This window comes from Sceloporus occidentalis, unplaced genomic scaffold, assembly GCF_023333645.1.
Source record: "Sceloporus occidentalis isolate IW3139 unplaced genomic scaffold, rSceOcc1.0.p SCAF_112, whole genome shotgun sequence".
NCBI lineage: Eukaryota > Metazoa > Chordata > Lepidosauria > Squamata > Phrynosomatidae > Sceloporus > Sceloporus occidentalis.
Genome location: NW_028317092.1, coordinates 5,406 through 19,101, shown reverse-complemented (window position 1 = coordinate 19,101; position 13,696 = coordinate 5,406). Strand labels below are relative to the sequence as shown.

Here is a 13,696-nt window from a genome sequence, read left to right as displayed (position 1 = left end):
TTGCACTTATGGTGTGCAAGAAATTCAGTGCAACATTGAAATGTATGCGTTAAAAACGCAATAAAATAATTTCCCTGTGACGTTTGGCAGACATCAGTGAAGAAATGGCTGGCTGAAAACTGTCAAAACTACCCTAGTTGAACACCTTGACTCATCTACTGTTCATAAATATATACTTTTATGCGGTAATTTACAGTGGGGGGCTTCCAAAATGTCCCAAATGGGATATGGGCCCAGGAAACCAATTTCTGAAAATTCCAAATTTGAAAACTAAAATGCGCATGTTCCAGTTTTGCCCTCATAGCTTCCTCAAAAAATGCATGAACTATGCATGTGAGGCCTTGTTGGAACCGGGGGATGTTGGTGTTGGTGTTTTTTTCTGCAGTTGCACATATTCTATACAAAATATAATATAAAATCTAAAGCAACATTGCAACATATGCAAAAAAACAAAAAAATATAAAAATACCTCAAAATTTGGCAGCAATTGGCGATCAAATTCCTGTTTGAAAAGTGTCAAAATGACCCTAGTTGTACACCTTGACTTATCTACTGTTCATAAACATATAATTTTGGGGGGATAATCAGTATCTGTGACAAGTATTGCAGTTATTAAGACTACCATGCCAAATTTAAAAAAAAATACATTTCAAAAACGTGATGCATGCCTTGCAATATTTGCCCTATACTGGTCAAAATAGATAAAAATCCTGGCCATGTTGGGTGGTTTACAAATCAGGACAACTTAATGAATATATTTGGGATAATTATTTCCCATTGGTTCAATGTGTGTACAATTTGTTTTTTTCATTTTTTAACATGAGTTTGCATGTGATTGGTTAATTCCGAACACCACCACAGCCCCAGTTATAAGAGGGTGTGCACGCTTATGCAACCAGGTTATTGTGAGGTTTGTTTTGGGTTTTTTAATTGAATTGTTCACATTATAGGCCACATAAAAGGTGGAAAATGTTCTGACATGATTTATCTTTGTCTCATTCTTTAACATTAGAAGAACCTGGCATTTTAACAGGGGTGTGTATATTTTTTATATCCACTGTATTTAATAAAAACTATGATTGAGAAATATGCATTTTTTGGTTTTATTTCCTTTTATTTGCCAACCTGCCCCCTAGTTATGCACCTCTGCCCCCAGTTATGCACCTATTCTGCCCCCGAAAAAAATTGATCCTTCAGAGTAAGGAAGAAGATCCAGGAGCAGCAGCAGTAGGACAAATGACCTGGGCAGACAGGTAGACAAATTAAGCTCCTTGGTACAGGACTGAATTTTCCCCAATATTAAAAATAAATAAAATAAATAAGAGAATTTACCACACCGGAGAAATGAAGGAGCAGCAGTAGTAGGGCATATGGCCAAATGCAGTCCCTTAGTGCATGACTGATTGAGACTGATTTCTCCTCGGACCATGCAACTCTAAAATATTAATGTTATTCTGTATGTCATGCCTTTCTAAAAAAAATATCCAGACCCCTTTTGAAGGCACCTAATGTATTTGATAACACCACCTCCATTGGCAGTGAACTCCATATCTTTACTATCCTTACTTTAAAGAATTCCTTCCTTTGTTGTCAATACTTTTATGGCATCTCCTTGGGAGTGTGCAATGTCACTCAGCATATACAAAGGCCAGTAAGATATTGGCATGTATAAAACAGGGTATGAATTCAAGGGAGAAGGATCTTTCCTCTTTATAAGTCAGTGGTAAGTCCTCACCGTGAATATGAGAAATTATACACACTAGAACAACGGCGTCTTAGAGGGGATATTATAACATTGTATTAATATGTGCAGGGTCAATATAAATAGCTCTCCAGTGACTTATTCATTAACAGAAATGTACAAAGAACAAGAGGTCATCCTATGAGACTGAAAGGACAAAGATTTCATATACAACAAAGGAAGAGATACTTTACTGTAAGGGAAATAAAGGTATGAAATTCACTGCAAAGAGAGGTGGTGCTATGAAATACAATAGGGTCCTTCAAAAGGGGTCTGGATATTTTTTTAGAAAAGAAGAACATACAGGGCTATTAATGATTAAATAAACATCACGGTGGTTCACCTTGACAATGCATTAAAAGATTGTGAGGCACAATAAGCCTTTAAGTAACAAACACATTACCTTCAGTGAAGGCTTACATCGCAAACTGTTTTATTATAGTAAAAAATAATAAATCTTATTTTGACACGTTTGCATAAAAAAAAAAATACATAAATATTTTAGAGCTTCTCGATTCAAGGAGAAATATGATTGCCTTCTGCCTAAGAGGCAAATCCAAAAAATAGGGTAATTGTGGGGGGTATTGCCTTCTTTTGGATCAAAATCAGGAAGGATAAGTGGAAGGTTTGAACTTAATACATTTAGTTATTTTTTCAACCTTAATTACAATGTTACTTAAACCACCCAGAGTAAGGAAAAGTGCAACGAAGCGGCAGCCGGAGTGCAATAGGCCTCAGGCAATTAAAAAACATAATTAAAAGTATACACAGCAGCAGCAGCAGCAGCTATAAGGCATGTGGTCTGTGCTGGTACTGACAGATGATAGGCACATGCAGTCACCTGGTGCTGGACTGAATCTACCCAATATTTGAAAATTCATAAGAACTGATCCCCAGAGTAAGGAAGGAGAGGGCAGAAGTAGTAGAACTTCACTCACTTTGAATATTGAGTTCTAAATAACCTAGTTTGGACAAATTTAAAGAAAGCCATCTGTTCCACCAGGTTTGGGGAGAGTTGCAATCTCTGTGGGGTGAGTATAACAGAGAAAACCTTCTTGGTTTGGACACTAGTGGGTTGGCATGAAAGGAGCTGCTGGGCCATTAAGGAGAGGCCTGGCTGATCATTTCAGGGGCGCTAGTCTGACTTTGGGGAGCTTGGGTGGTACCCCCCAAAGTATCAAGGGCCTTTGTCCAAATGGCTGATGCTCCTGTGGATCTAGTGCTGCTGCTCTGGGTGCAGATGATTGGGAGTTGGACATGTGGGTGGTGCTACTGCCACTGCTGCTGGTAATTTCCATTTTCAACTCCTGCAACTCTCCTTCATTTAACATGACTCTTTTGTGCTTCATCACACGCACACTACGAACAAGCATGCCCCTCCAACTTTTAAAATTATTTTTAAAGGCCAACTAGCCCTTGACCCTTGTGCCACAGAGGGACATGTACCCTGGGGTGTCCATGATGGTTCTCATCTGACCTGTCAGCTCCTCTATCTAGTGATATGACCTGGCTTAAATTCTCAGTCACATCCCTGAATAGCTTCGGGGCTGCCACTATCTGCCCCATTAATGCCAATTCCCCTCTGTCCAATGGACTGGACACTCCAATGCTGTGCACAGAGGACATGGGACAGGCTGCTGGTGCACTAGGATCCAGCAGGGGTGTGTGAGGACGGTGTATGTGCATATGTGTGTGTATGGACAGGCTTGTGTAAGGAAAGTGAATGTGTATATGTGTGTTGATGGACAGGTGCGTGTAAAGGCAGCATGTATGGGCAGTTGCGTGTAAGGGCAGTGTATGTCTATATGTGAGTTTATGGGCAGGTAATTGTAAGGGCAGTGCATGTGCATATGTGCGTTTATGGGCAGGTATGTATAAAGGCAGCATGTGTGGGCAGTTGTGTGTAAGAGCAGTGTATGTGTATCCATTCTTGCCTCGGGCGCAAAAGGAGCTAGCTACAGCTCTGCTCACAACAACCAAAGAGCCTGCCCTCTGTCTCTGCACGTGTTTGGAAACTATAAAGTAAATCTTTCGATAATTTTCTTGTCTTTCTCAGGTCTGAAGCAATACCTGATGAAAAGAGGAAAACTTTTGAAAGCTTGTCTTTTAAGTATTATGTTAATCTAATAAAAAGGTATCATTGCATACTGCAATACTCTGGTATTTTGGCATCTTATTTATATATATTTAGTTTTTTCAGTGGGATGATTTTAATGATTTAATGGTGGAACTTATTAGGGCCCCCAGTTTTGACTGTGGTATCTTATGTGCTTCCCCTATATATGTTTCCTACTGCAGTAGTGTGATGGCACTGGTAGTGGTTTTATCCCGTGTTATCAAGCAAACATTGCCCTGGATTCCACCAAGTTACCAGAACACCCCCCATAAGTCCTTGATTTTAGTTTCATTTTTGCCAGACAATTAACTTTGTTTCCTGGCCGTTCATTTCGGATGAATTTTGGGACAACATTATAGAAATTTAAAAAAAGGTTCCCCCAGAGTAAGGTCGGTCAAAGAGGTGCAGCAGTGGTTGTAGAGCACTGGGCCTGGGCAGGCAGACACTGGCACATCTAGGCACATGCAGCCCCGTGGAGCAGGACTGGATTCAGGGCCTGCCCAAGGCATAATGCCACCTGGGGCGAAGTTTAAAATGCTGCCCCCCCCATTATCTACCCTTCCTCTCCCTCCCTCCCTATTATCTACCCTTCCTCTCCCTCCCTCCCTATTATCTACCATATCCCCCCTCCCTTTCAGCAGTCCTGCGGCGAGTCTCCCTGCTCGGTCTCGGTGCCGGCTTGTAATGCTGAGCGCCGGAAATTATGTCATCTTCCGGACCTCAGCATTACAAGCCGGCACCGAGACCGAGCTAGAGGGCTCGCAGAGGAGAGAGAGGGGCGCCGAGCGGGTACTGACAATTTGGTAAGCGAAAACCACTCGGAGCCCTCTCCTCCGCTTAAAAAAAAAACAAAAAACAGGGCTTGGGGCGCCCCTCAAAAGTGCCGCCTGGAGCAATTGCCCTACTCTGCTCCATGGTAGGGCCGGCCCTGACTGGATTTCCTCAATATTATAGAATTTTTTTTAAAAGGTTCCCCCAGGTGATTCCCTTGTGACCTCGGAGAGGGCACCCTAGAGCGAAATATATGTCACTTAATAAGGTATAAGCTTCTTTTAAAAGTGCAATGTTTCCATCTAATTGATAAATCTATTTAATTCCATTCAAAATTAAATTAAACATGAAAACTATTAGTTTCAAACTCCTATGCTCCCTCCCATGCATCACTTACTTGATTTCCATTATGCAAAATATCATCTTTACATTTCAGTTTCCTTTCAAGGTCTTGAATCAGTGCATCTTTTGTTCCTTGAATATCTTTATCAGACATTTGTTGCACAGCCTTTGGTGCACAGTTAATAGTGAACTTTGAGACACTAATAAAAAAAAACATAAAAATAAGTGTCTTAATTGAGCAAAATTACACATAATTAAAGGTAAACTATATTTTATTGTAATCTGAATGCTGAATATATTTTAATTACCACACATCATTTTCAACCAATATCAGACAAATTGCAAAACATAAAATATATTGGAATGCTTTTTGGTCACTGTAAAATTACAGTATTTCTGTATATTGCAATTATTGCTATGGTTTAGATCTTTGTACATCCAATAAATACACCAATCTTGAGCACAGTCCCCAGACCGATGCTGACATGGCACCCAGGCCCCTGACAGATGTTACAGTGACCTCTACGGATATTGGCACCATTGGTAAATATGAGCAAAAAAATGCTGTGATAAACTATATTTTTTAACCCTGTGTAAAAAAATACACAAAAATACTCTGCACTCATGGATATAAAACTATTGCAAATGCAACACAGGTTTATAAAAGAAAAAAGTGAAATTCTGTATGTATGTCACAATTATTGGCAACACTATGAATTCATATGAGAAAAATCTTAAGTACACCAATCAGCCATAACATTATGACCACCTGTCTAATATTATGTAGCTCCCTCTTTTGTCACCAAAACAGCCCTGACCCATCAATGCATGGACTCCACTAGACCTCTGAAGGTATGCTTTGGTATCTGGTACCAAAATTTTAGCAGATCCTTTTAGTCCTGTAAGTTGTGAGGTGAGGCCTTCATGGATACATCCTGGTGCCATGTGTTCTCCAGGTAAGAGATGCACACCCACTTGGCTATGCACGTGATGTAAAAGAAAACATGATACATCAGACCAGCTTCTTCCATTTCTCTGTGGTCCAGTTCTAATGCTCATGTGCCCATTGCTGGCGCTTTAGGCAGGGTCAGCATGGGCACCCTGACTGGACTGCACAGCCCCATATGCAACAAACTATGATGCACCGTGTATTCTGATACCTTTCTATCAGAACCAATATTAACTTTTTCAGCAATTTTAGCTACAGTAGTTTGTCTGTTGGATTTGACCACACGGGCCAGCCTTTGCCCCCCCCCATGACCCTGTTGCAGGTTCACTGCTTTTCCTTGGACCACTTTTGATCCAGACTGGGAACACCCCACAAGAGCTGTGGAGATGCTCTGACCCAGTTGTCTAGCCATCACAATTTGGCCCTTGTCAAACTTGCTCAAATCCTTTTTTCCTGCTCCTATCACATCAACTTTGTGGTCGAAATATATAATATATATTGTATAGCGCTACGGAATTTGATGGCGCTATATAAAACAATAAATAATAATAATAGGGTCTTGCTATGCATTTCTGTACCTTAAATTCAACAATGTGCCAATTGCATTTAATGGATTTATATACATAGTTGCATGATCACCAGTGTCCATTACTAGAGAGGTGGTTGTAACAACACTGAAGCTGCGCATACCACATGAGGTAGCACTGAAACAGAGGTCTGTCTGAACAGACATCATGCTCACACCAGAGCATGGGTGGGAGGAAAAATAAAGGAAAAGGAGAAAAGCAGAGACTGGAAGAAATGAGAAAGATAGGGAGAAATAAAAGACATGGGTATAAAGGGAAGAGATATAGAGAAAGTGGAGATATAGGGAGAAATGTGAGAAAAGAATAGAATAAAGAGTGAGAAAATGGAGAAATAAAGAAGAGATAATTAGAAAAGTGAGAGATTGGGAGAAATGAAAGACATAAGGAGAAAAGGGAGGGATAATAAGAATGGGAAGCGACAATGGGAAAGTGAAGAGATAACAAGAAAGGGGAGAGATAATGAGAAAGGGAAAAGATCATGAGAAAAAAAAGAGATTATGAGAAAGAAGAAATGGGGAAAAAATAATGAGAAAGAGAGATGGTAAAAAAAGTGGAGAGATCAGGAGAAAAGGGAGAGATAGGGAGAAAAGGAAGAAAGTGTGAATTAGAAGAGATCGGGAGAAAATTAAGCGGTATGTAGAAAAGAAAAAAAGTGAGAAAGGGAAACAAGGAAAGATAATTAGGTGAGATAGGGAGAAAGGGGTGAGATAAGAATAGTGAGAGATAGAGTGAAAGGGAAGAGATAATTTGAATGTGGAAAAATAGGAGCAAGTATAGAGATACAGAGAAGAGACAATGAGAAAATGAAAAGATAATGATAAAGTAAAGAGGTAGCAGCAAAGGGGAGATATAGTAAGAAAGGGAAGACATAGGGAGAAAGAAAATTAGAAAGGTGACAGATGTGGGGAGATCAGAAAGATAATGATATGAACAAAGGGTAGAAAGAAATAGAGTGTGTGTTTTGAAAGTCTTTGCATATTAAGGAAAGTGTGTCTGTAAGGGCAGGTGTGTATATCTATGTGTATGTATGAACAGCTATGTGTAAGAGATAGTGTATATGTGTGTATTTTGACAGCCTATCCATTACTATTTTTTTTTTGGACCGTAAAAATAGAATGACTCATTCTAACACATGTTTAACCTAAAGGAACTATTATTAGCATTGGTTTAAATAGTGTACCTCACTTCGTCCAGTAGCTTTAAAAATGTCAGCCATGAACCATGTCCATCCCTATCAATCCATAGTAGTGTATAACTTCATTAAATGTAACTGGCACATTTTTATACAGATTATCAAAGTTATTTTTTGTCAATAATTAGTTTACTTACTCTGTTTTCTTATTGATGATCGTGGTTTTGTCCATGCTTTTACCAAAGAGTGGTGCTATACACTGAAAAGGATGTGGATCCTCAGAATGCCGACCTGAAAAAGTTTTTTCATGCAATGAAATATTGGTAGGTTCTAACAGTCCTGGTACTTCAGGCCTCATTGGTGTGCTTACTGAAAAAGACAAAGCTGGCACTTCCTTATCCCGACTCTGATTCTGAGAGTGGATTAAAATAGTTGAATTTGCAAATTTACTTGTATCCTTAGCTGTTGCGGCTACTTGAGAGTCTGACTCTGCTTGATGTTTTGGCTGTGACTGTATGAAGTGTTTTGGTCGCTCATAATTAAACACAGTTGGTTGATGCTTGGAAGTAATTGATGGGAGAGAAGTGAGACTCATACTTTCAGAAATGTCTTTAGCTTGTGTTGCTTAGTAACATTCAGAAGAATATGTTGCTCCTTCTCTTTAATTCTTGATTCTTTAATTCTTGATTCTTTCTGTCCTTAAAATGAGCACTTCTACAAATAAAATAATAGATATGTTAATATTATATTTTTTAACAACCAATATCTTATGTAACATTATTATGCACTAAAAGGGTTTCAGACCAAAGCATCAAAGTAATAATATGCAAGTCTTCAATGGCAAGATTTCCTCCATCTGAGCCTCTGTCACAACAGGCCAACCAGTTACACCCCATTACAGTGGATTGCCAGATTGCCATAGTTTATGTTCTACCTTTACAAGTGCGAATATAGAGGAAGCAAAGAATGCAAAAGTTGCGTCACACTAAGTGTGACCTAGACCGTTCCCCACCTCGGCTTATCTACTCGTGAATTGAAAAATGTATCTAACCCCAAAATAGTTCAGTGTTCACTAAAAATTGGAAACTTTGTGTATTCTCTAACAGAAGCACTGGTAAAACCCCTCCTAAAGAAACCTTCATAAGTTCCAGTCTGCATGGCAAATTACAGACCAGTCTCCAACCTTCCATTTTTGGGGAAAATCATTGAAAAAATTGTGGCAACTCAACTGGAGGACCATCTATCAAACTATAATATCTTTGATCCTTTCCAGTCTGGTTTCAGATGCTGCCACAGCACGGAAACAGTGATAGTCTCAGTGCTAAATAATCTCTGGCGAGAAACAATGCTGATTACTCCATCACAATCCATCTTGAATCTTTCAGCTGCATTTAACACCATTGACCATGAGATTTTAATAGTGCTCTTTAACAACATCTGTGGTCTAGGAGGCACAATCCTTAGCTGGTTTAAATCTTTCCTCACTGATAATTCACCGAGACTAGCATATACACATTATGCTTATTGGCATCAACAGAATTAGCCTGCGGAGCTCCACAGGGTTCCCTCTTGTCCCCCATGCAATCTATTTGCTACCACTGGGGGACATTATTAGGCACCATGGCCTGAGAAATCATTGCTATGCAGATGACACACAATTCTACTTCTTATTTGCCCCACATACTAAAGACCCAAAATATATTAATGCTAAGACTCGGGAGCTTTCATACAAATTCCTTACGATGTGGTATCGTACCCCAGCACGGTTAAATGCCATATTTCCTGACCACCCCGATGTGTGTTGGCGCTGTGGTAACCCGGGGGGGCTCGGTTCTGCATATTTGGTGGGAGTGCCCCCTTATTGTCCCCTTTTGGAGGGAGATTCGTGATACTCTCGGTCTTTTCACTGATTCCCCGCCTCCCTTCCAACCTGTGTCTTACTTGTTGCACCATACTCCTATTTCGATTGCCTCTTACAAAAAGTCTGTTCTGAGGCACTTACTCGATGAGGCTAAGGCCTTGATCCCCCTGCACTGGAATAAGGTGTCTCCGCCTCCTGTTCGTGAGTGGATATTACGGGTGGAGAATGTACGAGTTCTTGAGGAGTTGGTGGCTGGGCATGCGGGGCAGGAGGCGCGGCATGGGAGGAAGTGGTTCTACTGGTCCCGTTTTGTGGAGGACCCCTCTATACGGGTACGTCTGGCTGACATGTAGAGTAGGCGCTGGGACCTGGAAGGTGTTTTGGGGTTTGCCATGCCATGTACTTTTGTATTGTTTTTTTTTTGTTTCCTGTACAGGTCTATGTATATTTATTTATTTATTTATTATTATTAATTTACATCGTCTACTGTATTGTTATTATTTCTCATTTGATTTTGTTTTTGTGTTCTGTATACCACACCTTGCCCTGCTGTGCCAGGACTCCCTCTTGTATGTATGTCCCCGCCCCTATTTTTGTTCCCTCCTCTGTTGAAAAACACAACACCAAAACTCAATAAAACTTTGATTCACAAAAAATAAGACCCAAAATATTTTATCAAACGTTGCTTAGCAGACATCATAGAGAGGATGAATGCTAGTTATAAAGTGAACCCGGACAAAAACAGAGTTATGCTTGGTGAGAGGATCGCAGGCAACAAAAATATCTCATGAACACTCAACTGGCCTGGAACTTGGAGGCTCTAAACTAAAAAACAGATTATTCTGTAATAGAATTTGCTATCTTATTTTTGAGAAACATAGCCAGGATATGATACCTAATTCCATCGGATTATATAATCACATTAATCCATGAATTTGTGCCCTCTCATCTAGATTACAGTAATGCACTTTCCTTGGTCCTCCCAGAAAAAGAACATTCCCTACAGGCAGTACAAAATGCACAAGCCAAACTATTAACCAATCACAGTCGTGACACCTGTTCTCCATGTGCATTGTTCCAATTACCGTATTTGCTCAATTATAAGACGCCCCACCCAAAAATTTTAATATTAATTTAGGAAAAAAAGAAAAAGCCTGAATAAGACTACCCTATAGGAAAAAAGACCTAGTACATATTAAGTCACATATAAACTATTTTTCATATTTAATAAAAACTCTGCTCCAGATATGCCTTTTAACCCCCTATTTGCCAATCTGTCCCCCAGAAATGCCTTATACACCCATACATGCCACTCTGCCTCCCTGACATGCCTTTTAACCCCCTATTTACCACTCTCCCCCAGATATGCTTTATAAACCCCTATATGCCACTCTGCCACCCTAATAAGCCATTCTGCCCCAGATATGCCTTATACACCCATATATGCCACTCTGCCCTTCTGATACGCCTTTTACCCCCTATATGCCATCAGAAAACCATTTTACCCCATCCATGACCCCCCCCACTTACCAGTGCATCACTAGATTCGTCCCCCCGTGCTTCAGACTCCTTGGTGTCTAGTGGGGCAGCCGGTGGAGGTCTGTGCAATGCGCGCAGACAACCTATGCTGCTGCTGGTAGGTACTTCCGCCGGGGCTTCTGTAATAGCGGAGGTTGTCTGTGCGCATCTGGCAAACGTTCACCGGCTGCTGGATGCACACAGACAACCTCCGCTGCTGCCGGCACTTCCGCCAGGCCTTCTATGGTGGAGCACCGGAAGGTCATATGATGCCTACGCTCCGTCATAGAAGCCTCAGATGAAGTGCTGGCAGCAGTGAAGGTTGTCTATGCGCATCGCACAGATGCCCACCGGCTGCCAGAGAGAAGGATCCAGGTTCCCTGCAGCGTTGCATTTGCTCTGAAAAAAACTTATAATCAAGCAAATACGGTACTTATGAGGACCCCTACAGTAGGATAGGTCCTGGATTAAATTGTGGAATTATTTCTTATGTGACAGTTGTACTTCTGTGTACTTCTGTTTTATGGTTTAATTTCTGGCCTGGTTAAGGCAACATGTTCAAGGTCAAAATGAACGGCACCTGTGCATGTCAGTATATATATATATATATATACACACCTTTATATCAGTGACTTTCTCTTATAACTCTTATAATTATCCCTCAGGAAAAATGATCCCTCAGTCCTTACAAGTTGTTTTTGGAGCACACTACATTAAACTCACTCACATACCCTAGTACTGTTGCCACAACTACTGCCACTACCACATGCCCCCCAACAGACAGTGGGGAGCCTATGCTGTTGCAAGCTGACATGCTAGCTAACTTATTATGTTTATCAATAATAGCCAAAAGTTTCACTTAGCTATATATAATAATATATATACCGTATTTTCCGGCATATAAGACGACTTTTTAACCCATGAAAATCTTCTCAAAAGTCGGGGGGGTCGTCTTATACGCCGGGTATACTTACTTACCGAGCCAGACTGGAGAATCACGATTCCTCCTAAAACGTAGCGTATCTCTAGGGGAGGGGCGAGCAGAGAAGCCGCCTCCCCTGGGCCAGTCTTCAGGGCCGCACCGAGGTAGGTGCAAGATCGTGATCTCCCCAACTAGCCCTGATCAGCGGGCACCCGATGAGCAGGGCTGGTTGGGGAGATCACGACCTCCCTCTAACTAGCCCAACATTAGGGAGCTCGAGGTCTGGCACTTCAGACCTCGGCTACCGTGCTCCCTAATCACTACGCGCCGGATATTGATGCCGAGCGCGGGGATGACATCATATCCCGGCGCTCGGCATCAATTGCCGGCGCGTAGTGATGAGGGAGTAGTAAAGCAGAGGTCTGAAATGACAGACCTCACGCTCCCACAACTGGATGGAAGATAGAAGATGAGAAAGGTAAGAAATGGGGAGAAAGGGGTGTAAGTGCAGTGTATGTGTATATATGTGTGTGTAAGGTCAGTGTATGTGTATGGTCAGGTGTGTGTAAGAGTAGTGTAGGTATTTGTGTGTTTGTAAGCTGGTGTGTATGTATATATATATATATATGTGTGTATAAAGGCAGGGGTGTGTGGTGATGGCAGTGTATAAGTGTGTATGTATGGACAGGCGTATGTTAGTATGTGTAGATATATATATATATATGTGTATGTGTGTGTGTGTGTAAGGGCAGTGTATGTATGTATATGTCTGTGTATGGGCAGTGTATGTGTATAGACAGGTGTGTGTAAGGGCAGTGTATGTATGTGTTTGTAAACTGGTGTGTACGTGTATCTGTGTGTAAAGGATGGGGTGTGTGAGGGCAGTGTATGTATGTGTTTGTAAACTGGTGTTTACGTGTATCTGTGTGTAAAGGAAGGGGTGTGTGAGGGCAGTGTATGTCTATACATGTGTGTGTGGACAGGCATATGTAAGGGAGCGCTGACCCACCATATAACCAGCCAATCACCGGTAAGGTACATCGCTTGCCGTGATTGGCTGGTTGTTGTATACTGGGTAGAGGGGTAGTCTTATACGGCGAGTATAGCCCAAACTCTATATTTTAACTGGAAAAGTTGGGGGTTGTCTTATATGCCGGAAAATACGGTAACATTGTAAAGTTTTCATTTTGTGATGCAATATATGGCAAAGAAACAGAATGCTGGTATTTAGGTAAGAGTTGGTACTCTCTACACATTCACATGTCCCTAATTTCTAGGCTCTGTATGTATTAATGTTGAGGGTGTGGTCTTTAATTTACTTCGACAAATATGGCATCACAGATCTATGACACAAATTGAGAAAGGTTGGTGAAATCCCACTGTTTGTTTGTTTTCGTATTATAGATTAGTAGATAGATTTATTAATGTTTAGTTAGTCCTTGGATAGAGAGAGTTTTTTATAGCTTTGTTTTCATTGTCCAGATTATTTGTAACAAATTCTCCTGTCTCATAGTGTACAGGTTTAAAAATAAACCTGTATATTTCTAAGCTTGCTGTGTCGTGGATTTAATACCCTGGAGGACCATGGATTTGGCCCAGTGAAAGGAGTCCTGCATGTCTTGAATCACAAATTAGTCAAGAAAGCTAGTACCAAGGGCAGATCCAGAGCTTGTCCTCACACTAAAACACTCACATTTACAGACACATGTCCTGACACTCACACTACCACACATGCACACACACTAATATACACCCTC

The 13,696-nt window shown here is 40.9% G+C and overlaps 1 protein-coding gene across 1 annotated transcript in view; it reads right to left on the bottom strand.

Annotated features, from left to right (window-relative positions):
- Positions 1 to 7,870, bottom strand: part of LOC149282555 (myotilin-like) — a 91,649-nt gene extending 83,779 nt beyond the window's left edge. Inside the window, exons 1-2 of the mRNA XM_089498056.1 lie at positions 7,836 to 7,870; positions 5,026 to 5,170 (exon numbers count right to left, since the gene is read on the bottom strand). Coding sequence (XP_089354182.1) covers positions 5,026 to 5,170; positions 7,836 to 7,870 — 180 coding nt within the window. The remainder of the gene's footprint in view (positions 1 to 5,025; positions 5,171 to 7,835) is intronic.
- Between the last annotated feature and the right edge of the window lie 5,826 nt (positions 7,871 to 13,696).